The sequence below is a fragment of the Corvus hawaiiensis genome, chromosome 2, assembly GCF_020740725.1.
Source record: "Corvus hawaiiensis isolate bCorHaw1 chromosome 2, bCorHaw1.pri.cur, whole genome shotgun sequence".
In the NCBI taxonomy this organism is placed as follows: Eukaryota; Metazoa; Chordata; class Aves; order Passeriformes; family Corvidae; genus Corvus; species Corvus hawaiiensis.
This window is the reverse complement of record NC_063214.1, coordinates 70447163-70463951: the sequence shown is the minus strand read 5'-3', so window position 1 is coordinate 70463951 and position 16789 is coordinate 70447163. Positions and strand designations below refer to the sequence as shown.

Below are 16789 nucleotides of genomic sequence, written 5' to 3'. Positions count from 1 at the left end.
CTGCATAAGTAGTCTATATTTATGATGATTTCATACAAGTTAGTGACTTTCTCTTTCTGCAGTAGCTGTGTTAAAGGTTAAAGCCACTTAATAGTTAGGTGACTAGGGTCTCTACATAATAACCACTGTAGCCACAAACACATCCCCAAAGTGATTTATACTTGAAAGAAAAGGGGATGAATAGATCTTGGAACATGTCTTGCTCTTCAGGGAAACATCATAAATGACTGACTTCAATGGAATATGTACTTCTGGAAAAGTTGGGCTAGTTGAACAATATTTCCCCTTAAAACTTTTTGAAAAAAACAAAAGTCTGTAAGTGAATATTTTTGTAAAATGACTAGAATATGTTGTAATGCAGTTTTTACTATTTAAAGATTGACTTATTCATAACTTCAAAATATATTTTGCTTGCTTTTTGCCTGGACACAGAAGCCTAGAAGTGAGCTATTCAGCCTCCAAAAAATAACAGTATATATTTGAAACATCATCACAGTCTTTTCAGAACTGATGGGAAATGGTGCCACATCTAATACATTATTTATCAAGCTACAATTTCAGGAATAACAAATATCTTAATTAGTGGAATTAATCAATTATGCCTTCGTATATTAGTTGCCTGTAGTCCTCTGTAAGGAAAAAAAAGTTTCTTCTTTTATTCTACCTTTTTAAAATGTGGTTATCATGCTCTCCTTCTTTCAAGCATTTAGAACAAAGTCTCGATAATTTAATTACATGCCTCATTCAAATGCAGGATCATATGAACCTGTAATGGCTCAAATAATCTGTTTACTAATAATTCATCCAGTAGTGCTTTTTTTTTGAAGGGAGAGGGGAAGGGAGAACCTTATCTGCAATTTCACTTTGGTACAGTATTATAAAAGAAAAACAACATAGTTGCCATTTAGTTCAGTGGTTTTGGGTGCATTTAAGCTATTGAATTAATCTCACTTTTAAACAATAGAATATAATAGTTTAATAGCTTGCCTCTGCACTGGCTTTGTGGGATGCTGAAATTAGTATTAGAATGCACTGTGTATAGTTTCTGCTGAATCTGATTGCTTTAGCAGCAGTCAGGTTGATAGTATCAGGTTCCAGCTTGCTGGGTCAACATGGACCCAGGCCATTAAAGGAGAAAGGTTCAGGGAAAGTTCATTTCTATTGTTTTACCATGGTTACAAAACAGAAAAAAAAAAGGAGAAATCCTGCATTTGTAACTTATTGCTTCCTTGGGCCCTGAAGGTAGTATGATCTTTTTTTCCTCTTAAATTGAACACAGAAATATAAACCTCCTGATTATCTGTAATGTAAACAAAAGAATATTTTCTGATCACATTTAAAGTAAAACACAGATGTTCTGCATTGACTGCTGATGTCATTAAACAAAGTGTTTGCATTCATTTCATTTGATCTCCCAAACTGTTAGCATTTAAATTTGTTACTAGGTCAATAGAAAAATTAAAACTTCATAGCGGCTTTATAATACTGACTTTTGTTTACATAATTTCCACTTTAATTAACTCACAGTAAGCTTGTTGAAATAAGTATGTTTGCTTTTTCTCTAAGATAGAAGCTGTCCATTAAAGATTTTCTTTTTATTGTGATTATAAAATGAAAAAAAAAAATTCATGAAAAAGCATGAACTTAAATATCATTGTGTGTGTGTAACATTTATGGCACAGTTGTAAACCACTTGTGAGGTACCATTATGAAAGGGTTTAAATCTTAAGACAAATGTTTTTGTTACATATATAAGGGAAAAAGAAAGAATGAAGGACTTAGCACAGCTGTAGTGTGTTTTACATGAGAACTGGTGAAGAAAGCTTATTGTACAGCTTGAGTACTTCATACAAAGAGGTAAATCATGTAATGGGTGTAATATAGAATAAAATTTTTTATTTGTACCAGTATGAAGACATTCTGCAAAGCAAATTATTTCACAAACATTTCTCTTAATGGAAAGGTTTACATGAAATTTGACTGAACTCTGAAGGTTGTGACACAGCATAATATTTAACAATATGTTTTTATTTATAAAGGCTTTTATGTATAATTCTCATAAGTCACTTTTTGGATAAGTGAAGACATCTTTAGATTTGACTGTTACACAAGTCAGAGATAATGGCATTCAAGAGAATGCTAGTTCTGGAAACTAGCTTTCAGGGGTGAGTTTATATTTGTTATTTTCCAGAGTTGCCTGCCTATATTATTATTAACTGTGATCTCATTAAGAAAAACAAATTTCACATATGCTAAGCTGGGCCAGGATGAATGTGTATTTTAATTTAAGATCTTTGGGAAACATACAGATAATATTGTTGACTTAGTATGTGTCATCAATCTTCCAAGACAGTGCAAGGCACATGCTTTTAGGGTCTGTGTACCCAAAGAGGTTTACAGGAGATGTCTGTGGTCATTTGAAAGATTCATCTCACTATAAAATTGCAATTGACTGAATTGATACTTGAGTCTTAACAGTCCTGTTGTGGAAAGGAAGAAAAAAGAGAAAATGTTTGTTTGGCATCTGTGAAAGTTAGAAAAGGTTGCGGCATGCAAGGAGTACTAGGTAAACTCTATTACCCTTTGTTTATCCTTGACTATGCTTCTAGGTTTCGTATCCACTAGCAAATGACATCTGGTTTTTCATTTGACTATGGTGCTCGTTTTCTTTCTTAAATGATTGTGTTAATGTTGCGGTGCCCAGCTAATCACCAGCAGGGATTGCAGTCTGTGTGTGCACAAACTGCACAAACAGATAGGCACACGCATCTGTGAATATGTGTTTGCATACAGAATCATAGAATCATTTAGATTGGAGCCATTAACCTAACCCTGCCAAGTCCACCACTAAACCATGTCCCTAAGCATCCCAGCTACATGCCTTTTGTATCCATCCGGGAATGGTGACTCAGCTTCTCAGGGCAGCCTGTTCTGATACTTGGTAACCTCTTTGGTGAAGAAATTCTTTCAAATATCCAGTCTAAACCTCCTCAGACTGACATGTCTGTGATTCCTAGTATGAAGATGAGAACACCTGTTGCCTTGGTTCTATCAGCCTAGAGACTCCTGTGCATGGAGAGTGTGCTGCCCTATATGGCCTATATATATGATATACTTATATACCCATACAGGCAAACGTATCTCACGTGAGCAGTCACTGTGTGAGAGAGAACACTCTTGCAAGGACTACACCTCCTACTCACAGGAGTCCAAAGCATGCATTGTAATTTTTTTTTCCCTTAAGTTGTTGAATAAACAGATAAATTGGAGCAAATGACTGCTTTATTGTTCCACATATTGCTTAAAAACTTTACAATGTTCATCTCTTTCGAAAGATACTATAATGAAGATATACTGAGAAATAAAATGAGAAAGCATCATTACAAACATATACATTGCCACTTCATACAGTTCAATTAAAACAGAATATATCTGTTATCCATGTCAAGAAAATTTAGAGAAGAATAATTGATGGATATGAAATTCTTCTAATTTGCTATTTTGTTGCTGTACTTTCTTCTTCAAATATTGATAATTTTTTGGAAAAACTGTATGAACACACTGTCCAGTTAAAGCTTGGGAGTGCTTTTGTATTGGAGAGCTATAAAGTCGTGAAGACATCACTCTGACTTTCAGCCAAGCATGTAACCAAGCACATTTCTGGACAGGATAATGTCTAATTTGATTCTTGTTCTGTAAAAGGGACAGTCTTCTGCTGGTTTTTTTTTTTAAGAACTTGATATCCATTACCACACGAACTCAGTTCTGCCAGGAGTACTTACAAACAGCATGGGGAAGCATGTGGTTTGGTCAAGTAGGTCTTTCCTTAGTATCTTTAGTATCTTCTTTAGTACTGGAGTGAAGCTTGAAACTACAAAAGCTAAAACAAAGTCTCAAACAAACATAGTATCTTGGGGCAAACTCTATCACTTATGAAAAGGTACCTCTAGTGTGATCCATGACAATTTGATCACCATGTCTAACATTCAGAGATCATCAGCCAGAACAAAATCAGGAAAAAAACCTCCTTTGTATTAGTATATTTGATGATTTGGATGATTTTTCATTCCTGAGCCCTTAACTTGCATGTGACAACATTTTCAGAGCTTTTCTGTGTCTAAGCAAGATAGAGTAATAGAAAAGTCTGGTTTTGTTGGTAAGAAAACAGAAAAGAAACTGAGGTAAATCTTTGAGAAAAGTAGGAAGTATGATGAATCAAAATATAATCGTGAATTGGCACCTACTTTAACTCTTGTCTAACTTGACTCTGGGCATAGATAGAAAATGTGCTTGTAATTATTGTGATTAATTTGTATTTCATTATCATCATAATGTTCAGTGAGGATTTGTTCTTGTTGTGCTATGAGCTATATGGCCAGAGCCAAAAGAGAGCTCTGTGTGCATGTTATGTATGGAGATGTGCCAGGCACAGAGTATGTCAATCAGATATCATATAGATGTGCATACTGGCCAGCTGTAGTATGCTCCAGGAGAGTGTGCTGCAAGTCTTGGTGCCATTTTGCCCATCCTGGGAGTTGTATTCCTGACTAAAATTCCCTTATATGAAATTCTGTGGTATGTGTCCCATGCTGCTGAAGATGTGAGTTCCTAAAAGGAAGGATGAATTGAATTTGAGGTTTCTTATTGAGAATTCATCATTGAGAATGTGTTTGCACCACTAGAATAACTTGATGAATTTGGTAATTTTATTTTGGGGGTTCTTTATTCTGGCTAAAGTGAGATGTTTTCGAGAAATACATCTTTTCAGACACAATTCAACAGTAATTTGACTTAATTTCAAAGTCTACATGTCTTTATCATGTAGTTTGAAGATGGGAGGTAAAGGGACTAGTAGAGCATGTGTACCTTTTCCAGTCACAGAGTAAATACAGAATACATCCATATTAAAATAAACTTCTCAGTAATTTATCTAGGCTTTTCTATAAAATAGATTATTTGATATCTTTTTATGTATTTCTTTTGTATGAAGATTCATAATGGAATTACCAGAATTACAATGAAATAGAAGTAATCATAATGACTCAAAAAATCTTATCAGAAGTAGATACATTTGTCAGCTCTGTTATCTAAAAACATACTCCTTGTACTACTTTTTAGAAATGACTGATTAACCTTTCAGTGTTTCCTTAGGATAACACATTAGTAGCAGACTGTTATTTCTGATAGGGCAGACTTTACGTAAGGTAGTTAAGGGACAGCTTGGAGCACTGACTGCATTTCAGGCCTGCAAATAGCATACCTTCAAACACTGACTAAGGGTTATGGTGATGTATTTTAAGGTATCACCAAATTTTATCTTCTGTAGCTTAATAGAAATGCACTGAATGACTTTTGAATTGTTGAAAGGTTAACAAATCAAAGTGTCTTTGGTTGGATGACTGCAGTATTTCCATTTGGACCTATAGTACTGTCTTGTTTTTTATGGTTCTATTTTTTTTAGGACTTCGGAGTCTTGGATTGGTATTCTTCATTGTCTGAATTACTATAGTACTGCTGCTTCGGAGGGAAAACTGTGTTACCGTTCATATGTTTATTGATGCTGCTCTGCAAGGAAAACGGGAGGTTGATTCTTTCTGTTCCATGCCTTGCACATGTAAAATAAAGTACAAATTTGTTTTACAATATTCCATAGTAGAGTATAATGGCCAAGCAAATCTACATCTAGGCTTGCAATGGTGGAACACTCTAACACACCTGGGATCTTGATTTCACAAACAGAATTTGGGTACATAGATCAGGTTTTTTATTCCCCTGGAGTATACTGTAGTTTAGTTTTTCCCTACGAGTTCATATTTTGCTCTGTTTTGGAAGTAAAGTACATCTAGAGTACACACAAGGATTTACCAGTTAAAGGGCATCTACAAGGATAGGGCCTATCTTGTATCTCTTGGTCTGCATGGGTTTTCAGTGATGAGCACTGTGCTGGGTGTTGCACAAACCCATTGCTGTACTGAGAGCTGGTTACTGTCGCAAACAACTTGAGGTCGGAGTGACAGAGGTGAAACTAATGGTGTGCATATTCTTCAGCTTCTAGTTTAGGACTTGCTTATTGATATCAAATAGAACTGCACTCAAAAAGTAGACCTGCTCACTCCAGATATCATCTGCTCAAAGAAACTTGTAACTTTTAATGCTCAGTGCTGATCAGTAGATTAATACTTATTTTGTATTTGTACACATATGCAAATACAGACCGCCTTATTTAAAGGTTTAAATTCTTGATTTTAGTGAATATTGCATGGTTACCATCAGTCTGTGTTACACCAGCTGAGCAGTTATAGCTGTACAGACTAGGACAGAGTCTTTTCAGTATTTCATATCACTACTGTTACTCTCAAATGTACAATAAAAGTCACTTTCAAGCTTTTATTTAGGCAGTTCCAGCAATTCTTTGGAAGTGTACAGTTAATGAGTGTGGGTTTTCAGAATTAAAAATAAGGTGAATAAAGGGCAGTGAACATTAACCACAGTCTCTGGCAGAAGCTAGAATAAAATTTTTCATTTTGAGTATAAGGAGTTTTTTAAAGGGCAAAGGGTTTAAGATATAGGCAGCTTCATTAAAGAGGTGACAGTTCACTTGTTTCAGCATTTCATACAAAGAATTGTAGCCAATTAACTGACGAGTGCATTCAGATATTACGGTGGATACACTGATATGATAGAACTCCATTATCAACTGTTATGAATAAAAATAGCATATTAATTTACAAACTGCCAGGAGAACCAGAATATTTTCACGAAATACCTTGAATAGGACAGGTTTTTTTTTTTGGGTTTTTTTTTTGGGTTTTTTTTTTTTGTTTTTTTTGTTTCTTTTTTTTTTGTTTTTTTGGGTTAAATAATCATTTGAGATGTTTATGTATTTTATATTTAATACAGGCAGTAATGAACAACTAGTTCTGTGACCCCTGGAGCAATGGTGGGCTTGCATCTTATGTAAATGCTTTTTCTTGTAGTGTTTCTCCTATTTTTTTAAAAGTGATTCTCAAAATGGCAGCTGCTCCCCAGTATGTCCTGATGGAAGACAAATCAGATGATATTTTTCTAAAGAAGTTAAACAAAAATTTCTCAAATAAAGATAGTTACTTATGTTATGTATGGTTATATATGTTTTCAAAAGAGTAGTATGCTGTTATATGGCCTGTTTTTGCTTTGAGTCTAATTGGTTATTTGTACATGCAATTATCTGATTTATGTTCACAAATTTGTAATTACATGTGCAAGTTATATGCAGAGATGAATACAGATGGTTGGAAAACAAGCCTTGAAGCAGGACTGTTCATTCCAACTAAAGTTCATACATTGAAATCATTGTTTCAGGCCATATGCAGACTCTAACAGCCATAACCACAACAGTTAGGCTTGCTTCACACTAGGAATCATCTCAGCAACTTAAAGTAAAAACTTTTTTAAAAAAATGAAAGCTTAAAATTCTTTTAGATTGTGTCATTGTGGATCAAGCCTGCCTTTCTGGCCTATTAACTCCATGCTTGACATTTTTATAATATATATAGTAGATGATGTTTTGAGGGGATGTTTTTAGAATTAAAAGCCTAAGAAAAGATGAAAACAGTTGAGGAAAAAATAGGCTTTGCATCTGTTATAGTTTGGGGTTTCATGTGGGTGAATAACACTGTTAGAAGGAATCATTTAGCTTGCATATTTAAATTTTGGGTGCGGTTTATGCTGTAAGGTTGAGTGAAATGGGAAAGGCATCTGTTATAACTTGACAGAAAGAGCATTTTGTGGGAAGCATGCACTTTATGTGACTACTCTTTTCTTCTTTTCTTTTCTTTTCCTTTTCTCTTTTCTTTTCTTTTCTTTTCTTTTCTTTTCTTTTCTTTTCTTTTCTTTTCTTTTCTTTTCTTTTTTCTTTTCTTTTCTTTTCTCTTTTCATCTTTTCCTTATTGGTAGTTGCAGAATTATTCTGAAACAGTGGAAATAGAGGAAATAAATACAATTTTTCATGGTTTTCTTGTTGATATTGTCAGTATTCCTAAATAACTTTATTCAGGATCACCAATTCTGTGATTCCTGAGTACTGTTTCTGAAGCAAGGTTTATATGATGGAAAAAATATATCAATATGGTTTGAATCTATGCATGAGTTCTCTTTAATAATTGCATTTCATTGTTCATTCAGACTTATTTTCAGCTCTAGCTTGTATGGCTGTCATCATCAGAAGCTTGTGTTTCACAGTTATTACATAATCATGAGAGCCAACATACTTAAATGTTTTAAGAACTTCCAGGAAGATCTAGTGTTTCAGCTAATTAGATAAAGCAGTGAACTTTTTGACTTAATTTGATTCTGACATCATAATTCTGCCACCCAACAGAATTAGCCTAATTTCTTATCTATTTTTCCCTTTCCAATAGATGATTTACAGATCTCAATTTCATTAAGAGAACAGGCATCTGTCAGTAATATTTTGAGCTTATGTACAATCACAGCTGTATTCACCAGTGTTACTGGTGTAAGTTACAGTATATGTAACATACATATATGTATGTTACATATACTGTAACTTACACCAGTAACACTCAGATTTCTAACTGGTTTTATTTCCTTTCTTGTCCTTTAGGTCATTCATATATTCAAGTAATATGATCAGTCAAGGAGAATCTTTTTCTTGTATTCTTTTGTTGTGTTTGTAGTAGGACTTCAACCATCAAGGGAGAACTGGCAGATGTTGCTGTAATATATATATTATATATTACAGCAACCTTGTACCTTTATCCATACTCTTGTACCATACTCTTGTATCCAGAATATTACTAATCTTGCTGAAAAGCAGAGTGATTTGGGCTGCAGTGTTGAGGAGGATGGAAACGACAGGCTGTTTGCATGACAGTTCTGTTAGGAAAAGAAGTAATTGAACAAGGTCTTTTCTACCCCAGCAAAAGAGTAACATCCCAGGGCTAACCAGTGCTCCTGTATGACTGAGGTAAATGACTTTGGAATGGGATAGGAAGGGAAATGTATTTTCTTCCATTTATTTTTCTTCCACTGATAAACTGGTACTGCATTTCTGACACAATATCCACTTTAGGCCATTTTGGTTCAAAAATAGCAGTAAAGTGTTCTGTTACTGAAATGCAATAATATTTCATTAGCATGATTTCTCCACTGCTCACTCCTGCAACACAACCTAATTCTTTTGAAGATCATTCATGCACTTCTTTATGAAGATTTTGAAACAGATCTTTGTATTTATTTTTATCAGCATTGTTTGCTGTCTCAGTAAGTCCTAATATATCATGAGTTCAGCACTAATTATTGCGTGAGAACATTTTCTCTTTAACTGTGAGAAGAAAAATAAATTTAAGGTAATTACACTGAGAGTTTTATTGTTTTACAAGACTGCTGCAAGTAAAAAGGACATGGTGTGACTTCTAATGGTTGTTTTACTAACTGCCAAAACAAATGTATGCTCTGTCTCAGAATTGCATTTTTTGCTTTGTTTTTGAGTGGGAGCAGAAGGGGAAAACCTAAAATAGTAAAGTATAAGGTTTGGATCAATGTACTTTGTCATTTTTTTGCCTTTAAAATGCTAGTTCAGTGCATTAGAAATATTTATGAAGGTTACCTTGGCAAGCAAGTGTTTTCCAAGCAAAGGAATTAAATTGCACAAAAGGTTTAGTCAGTCTTCCTAGACCTTATTTTTCAGTACTGACACGCCCTTGGCTCAAGTCTTGCTAGTGTGAAGGCTGCACGTATGAGAGCGGCACAGAAGCTATCCCAAAACCCAGAAGTACTATGTGGGAAGAGTCCACTGCCTGTGGTTACAGGGTGTCACAGGGCATCCCTGCCTTTGCAGTAAGTCAGCAAGTGACATCTTCGGCCCTTTTGCAGTGTCCATTGTATGGCGAGCACATAATAACTGCTTCCAGTGGCTGATCACCTAAATTTTATTCAGCCAGCTTCTTTGAGGTCAAAAGTTCTGTGTCAGGCTTTGAAGCACTAAGGGGAGATGGAACAGATGAAAAATAAAGCATAGATTTTCAAAATGAAAATGAGATGCAGAAACACTGATGTAGCTAAAATTGGTATTGATATTCAAAGCTGGTTTAGGCAGTTCTGAGAACTTTAAAAATACATTAAATAAATACAGCAAATGCTTGTTACAGATTTGCTGCCTATGACCTCTGGAACATAACTTTTCCAGCCAATCCCCAATATTACTGACTATAAAACTGCCTGGCCAATGGTAACTTCACTGCATCATGTTTGCCCAGCTACAGATGAGGACAATATTTCTGTGCACTAAACTTGCTCACAGACAAGATTAAAAATAAAACTTTAAATGTAGAAAGCAAACCCTGAAATTAATTAATTTTGTCAGGAAAGGCAGTTTACCTTCTCACTGCTGGTCAGACTTGCAGTTTTCTTTAGGGGTGCTTCATGTGTTTAATAAAAATTATTTTAAAGAGTGAAACTTTGTTAATCGAATGTTAATATTGCACAATTGTTCCTCAAAATCAGGACATGAGAAAGATAAATCACAGAATTATCTCAACATTTTTCAACTTTTCATTTCCTAGTACATGTTTTGCCATGCAATTAGTCATCTGTAAAATGCTAGTGACATGCTCTTAGAGTTATTTGCTACTCATGAAGACTTTCAGCTGTTTTTGAGCCAATGCCTTCCTTGGTGCTCTAAAGTCTTAACAGAAATCAGTGGGAGGTCTACACATCTAAGGCTTTCAAGGATGAGACCCTTAAATTTTAAAGTCAAGTCTGTCTTCTGGAAGATAATAATAAGAGCTGAATGCAGCCTGGTTACTTTTAAAGCCAAGCAGATAAGTCCATACTATTGTCCCGTTGTCTCTTTCCATGTGATTGTACAGGACCAGGTTTTCTGTTGATTATGTCTGCTTTTAATTGTTTAGCACTATCAAAACATTTCCAGGAGCGAGCTCATACTTGATAATAAAACTGAAATTATGTAAACTTCAAAAATATTATCAAAGCACAACATTTTAACTGATAAAGAACACTGATTCTTCAATTTTTTTATTCTAAAATTCAACCATCTGTTGTTTTCTAGATTTGATAACACAGGAAGGATGTAAGACTAATATATATTGATCAAAAGACCAAAAAATAACCATATCCTCTGCTTTAAATGTACTCTCAATTGCTTCTCATGCTAATCACAGTGCAGTAGACATATACACCCTTTTTCTTCAAAGATGAAAATGCTACAGTCATGGTATTCCTTGATGTATTTATGAAATTGAAGGGACGAAATACAAATCTGGCTGAAAATGGATGGATTTATTTTCAGTCATTCTGGAAAGTGCTCTGGTTATCTAATTAGCTGATGTTAATGAAGAAAATATTTGAGTCTTTCAAGATTCACTAATCTGCACCTTGAGTTCCTCATTCACATAATGGCATATTGTAACTGTAAATCAGGATAATTTCTACAAAAATAAAGATTAGTTATCTGTGGGAATGTCTTTTAAGACTTGAAAAAAGTCTGAAAATTTTATCACAAACTGACACAAGCTTATAGAAGGCAGATGGGTTTTCATGGGAATAAATACATTTAGGTGCTTTACTTTAAAAATGTGACTACTAAGTTAGTAATACATAATCCTATAGAAAGGTTTCATCTACTTCTTCAGCATATGTTATCTCACTATGAAAATTTAAGATTTAGAGCAGAAAATACCTGACATTCATATTTCTGAAAACAGAGTGACAGATTCTATTGCATGTCTTTTCTAATGGGTAAGCAAGGAACTGTTAACTTCCCTATAGACTTCTCCCCAGGTCTTTAAAACATTTAATCATTGTGGCTTCCTTGGAATCTTTGTTGATATTGTCTAATTTCTGCTTTCTCTAATTTACTCTTCAAAGAATGAAATGGTAGACAGGAAGATCAGCTATGACTTCCAGATGTAGCTGTTTCTTCCAGCGTCTTCTTGTGGAGTCCCAAAACACTCCTTGACTTACCTGTACTATGACCCTGGCTATTCACAAGACTTACTTTGGCTTTTGGGGCTTTGGCATTTCAGACTGTTTGTCCTAGCTCTAAAAAATCCAGACTTTAGACATCTTCAAAATCAAAATGGGTCATCTTTGAATAGTTTACCCATTGAGATAATTAGCATTTCCAGAAGAACTCAAATGTGCTTTTGGCAAAACCAGTGTAGTTCTTCCAATAATTGTATTCAGATGAAAGACAAAATCTTACAATGTCTTTTATATGTCTATAAAAGCTTATATACAAAATCTAAATTTGAGTAAAAATAGTATTGTCATCAGCTTTTAAATGATGATTTTTGTATCTCAGTGTCATCAGCTAGAAGAACAGCTTACATTGCTCTGGCATTTAAATGTATCTTTTACGTAATAAATCAACTCGTAGCTATTTAAAATGTATTTTGTTTTCATACTGAAGACAAATCTACTGATTTTGATACAAAATAGGAATATGAGTGTTTTGAAGGTTTCTTGGAATGAAAATGAACATGTCCTAATCTAAAAGTAAATACGTCTTTACTATACTCAAGTTTATGAAAAATACCAACAAAATGATTTATTAAGCTATTTTTATCGTCCTGTTTATGATAGTTAAACTAATTTGCTATGCTTTTGATGTTTTTTTTTAGAAGAGTTTATCATATAGCTATAAAAATGATAATGAACTACAAAACAACATGCAAGTTTTTAATTCTAGTCAGAGTGATTATTTTTTAAAGTAATTTTTTCATACCATTTTCCCCACAACTTTGGTAATGATTCATACAAAATACTTGCAATTCTTATAGTTTGAAAACAAATCTTACAAAATGGCAGTGTTTCAAGTTAGTAGTTTGGTTAATGAAACAAATGCATAACAAATGACAACTAACAAATTAAGTAAAGTATTGTTACTTAATCAGTTATTAAGGACAATTAGATTTATTAATTTTAATTGTGTATTGCATAGTGCCTCTAAATCAGATCTTCCAGGCCTTAAGAAATAATTCTTAATGTGTCTTACAGTGTTTTTCTGCCTTGTTATAAGAAAAAAACCCATTTCTTAAATAGATAAAGGCCTTTTAATAGTAGATTGGAACTAGTGTCATTTAAAAATTCAATTTTTAACCTATTTAACCTATTAAATAGGTTTCCTTCTCAGAAATTTCCTTTAAATAGAATCACAGAAGCTGAGTTAGAAGGGCTCCATGAGGATCATCAAGCCCATCTCCTGGCCCTGCAGAGGACCATCCCCAAGTCTCACCATGTGTCTGAGAGCACTGTCCAAACACTCCTTGAACTGTCAGGCTTGGTGCTGTGACCATTTCCGTGGGGAGCCTGTTCCAGTGCCCAACCATCTACTGTGTGAAATATTATTAGTAAGATTGGAATTGGGAGTTTAGGACTTTATGAAAACACTTACTTGGTAAACTTTAAAACAAATCATGGAATGGAGTTGGGTTCTGGACTCGTTTATGGCTTGGAGTGTGACCTCTCCCCCCCCCCCCGCCCCCATTTGTATACAATAGCACAAGCAACTTGATTGTAGAAAGTGACCAAAGGAAGAGTTCTGCCTTGGGTGCTTCACTATCACTCACCTATAATTTGCTGCTGACCTTTGTTTATAGATTTGGTCCATGACTGTCTTCCCTTAGGCTCTGAAGAGGGGTGGTTTTATTCCTCAAAATCAAAGGCAAGAGCATGCAGGCTTCACCATGGCTATACTTGGTAGTAAACATCAAAGACAGTCTTTGCAGGTGTGAACTTGTTTTTTTTAAAGACCTGGAAGTCATTGGTACATTGTGCATAGTGCCACATTACCCTGCTTGTGTTCTGTTATGCTGTTGTCAGACCCTTCAATAATCATATCACAATAATGATTTGAGTACTTCATCATAGATACTTAAATGAAACCATTAAAGTTTTCCTACATAGTGGCATTTTTTGGTGGGTGAATATATTAGAAACACTCCATTTATATCAGATCATTTTTGTCTATAATGTTTTGTTCAGTTTTATATGTATTCATGGGATGTTTATTTTTATTGTAAATCACAAAGGAAATATCAAAACCTGAAGACACTTGGTTTTGTGAGCTGGAATAAGACAATATTCTTTTTCTTCAGCTGTTTTTCTTTTAGTTTTGAACTTGTAATGCGACAATTTTGTTTATATTAAAGAAAATCAAAAATCCCAAACCAATCAAAGAAATTACCAAGCTTATAATTTTAATAATGACCTCAGATCAGGACATTAAGTTGGGAATTAATGATCAGTTAAGGTTAATGACTCAATGCCTTGAGTCATTAAACTTCAAGAAAATGCTCTGTACTTTGATTGTTTTTGGTTTATTAAAGTTAGGTTGTAGAAGGTGCCAAAAAAGGAAAACAAAAGAAGGTATTTCCAAACACAATGGAAACTAATAAGAACAGAAAACAGAGGTATTTTATTATCTGCCTCATTCTGCAGTCCCAGCATACCTGGGACTGATTAGAGTTTTGCTATTATGAGGACTTAAGGAGCAAAACCTTTCATACCCACCATTCTTTTTTTTCTTGTTCTGAAACAAATGAAGAACTTCAAATGTTTGGCAGATCATAGGTTAACACTGTAGTTCTAGAGCAGCACACCACCTTATTCTGTGAAGTTACTCCACAATGTTCCCTAAATGAGCAGTTACAGGATGTTGCAGTAGCACCATGTACATCAATCTGTACATAGGAACACAAGCCTTTGGATATACATTGTACGAGCAGGTACATATTTGTATGTACACGGGCAATAAGTATTTTCATTGTCATCCGTATCTAATTTGTATGCTACTTAGGCAGTCCAGGAGATGGAAAGTTGTGCATGTGAGCATTAAACAGACAAGGAGCACTTAAACCTGAAGCCCTTTATTTTTCTGGACTGGACACATGTAAGTTGCTGTGATGGTGGTTGCTCAGCAATATCTTACAAATAATTCCGAGTCCTTTCTGACATAAAGTAGTATATTTAAAGTAAGGTGTCTTAGTGAGATTTTCACTTTAAATAGAATAAGGGTTAAATGATAACTTGACTTATCTTTTAAATGACAAAAAATAAAGAAATTGCAAGACCTTTTCACACATTAGATATGTATTGTCATTTATCATCTAGATATCAGGCTAGCAGTGCGAAGTAATAAAACATATCATCGAAAAATGTGCTATAGGTCTGAATCACTCTTTCATTCCACCTCCCAGCTAACTGTAGTATTAAATCAAACAAGCAGAACATTTCCTTAGGCAGCCATTGCCTTTTAATTTCCTGAAGAACCTTAAAATATCATTCATTACAAGTACTACACATATTTGGTTTTTAAAAGTCTCATAAATCAATAGCAGGCTGACTGTAATAATTATTACAAGTTAGTGCATAATTTTCGTGCTGAAGGCTGCATGCAGAACTTCAGCATATGCAAACGAGGCAATTCAAACTGTGTATAGATATTAATATGAAGAAGCAGGTAACGAGGTGCAGGCTATGAATTATGCATCAAGAGCGGCTGATCTTCAATGAGGAAAATGAATTCAGCATGTAATCTAATTAGTGATGGAAGTCTATTACATCTAACTGCAAAAGCAACCGTCCTTGAAACAAATTTATTTACAGTCCATGTTACCACTTGAAACAACTTTGAAATGATGTGTAAGACAACAGCTTAATTGTAAAAATTTTTTTGTCTGTTTGTTTCAGTTCTAGACCTGGAAGGCCTCCTAAGAGGACTCAAAGTGTCACCTCCCCAGAGAATTCTCATATCATGCCACATTCTGTCCCAGGCCTAATGTCTCCTGGAATCATCCCGCCAACAGGTAGGATCACTAGAAACACCTTCACATGGACAATTGTTTGAATTCATGGCTTGTATCCACTTGTTAATAGATTAACAGTCTAGTAAAGCAGCACACAAATATCACAATAGCTCCCCTAATGTCACCTTATTGGTACACAAACATGTTGGATGTAATGGAAATCATGGCAGCTTAGTACTTCAAAATAACTGAACAAATAATAATCCTTTATGATTTTTCCCCTCTGTTCTCTTTCTTTATAAACAAAAACCTTTCAAAGCGTGAATTACCTATCATTAGACAATAATCTGCCTATTAGTTTTTAATAGATCAGATATCTTCTGCTTTTTTTTTGCTGTTTTGCTCCATTAGATAATGTCATCATGAATATAGTTGCCTGAAGAAACCAAGTTAGTCAAAATAACTCCATGCTGCACACGTCTTTCTTAATTTTTCATCCTGAAATTCTATTTTTGATATGTCTCCTGAGGCCTTACACTAATGTAAAGTCCTGTAACAATCTGATTCTCATACTACTATTTTCTTTTGAAAGTTACTATACCATCTCCTAGCAGTGGCTTGCTCTTAGACACAGTGAAATTAAGAAAGGCTGTATTGCGGGGAGGAGATGAACAGTCACCCAAAGATGGAGGCACCCAACAGTCAAGCTGTTGGTGGTGCCACATCTTCTCTTTTCATGTTACAGACCAGTTAAACTCTGGGACTTGTTTCAGCAAAGCCCACCTGAGCTTCTACTTCTTCCTCAGTTGCTTTCCACTTATTTGCATGGCTCAGTCTCTAACACAGATTTTCTCTGGACAGATCAAATAGAGAGGAAGATTACTTGATCTTGTGGACCAGATGGATGGGTGGATGTTTCAGTACATGCCCATGATCACGTCTCTCTAAGTACGAGCATGATCCTTGGCATGGTTTTGGTCACAGAGGACTATAATTCCCAAAAGAAACGCTCAGTTCAG

At 34.7% G+C, this 16789-nt stretch overlaps 1 protein-coding gene across 6 annotated transcripts in view; it reads left to right on the top strand.

The window, feature by feature from the left end:
* The window catches only part of DACH1 (dachshund family transcription factor 1), a 359657-nt gene that overhangs the window by 135087 nt on the left and 207781 nt on the right, over positions 1-16789 (top strand). For all 6 annotated transcript variants that reach the window (XM_048295555.1, XM_048295557.1, XM_048295556.1 and 3 more), the window contains exon 2: positions 15715-15830. In XM_048295555.1, the coding sequence (XP_048151512.1) occupies positions 15715-15830 (116 nt within the window). The remainder of the gene's footprint in view (positions 1-15714; positions 15831-16789) is intronic.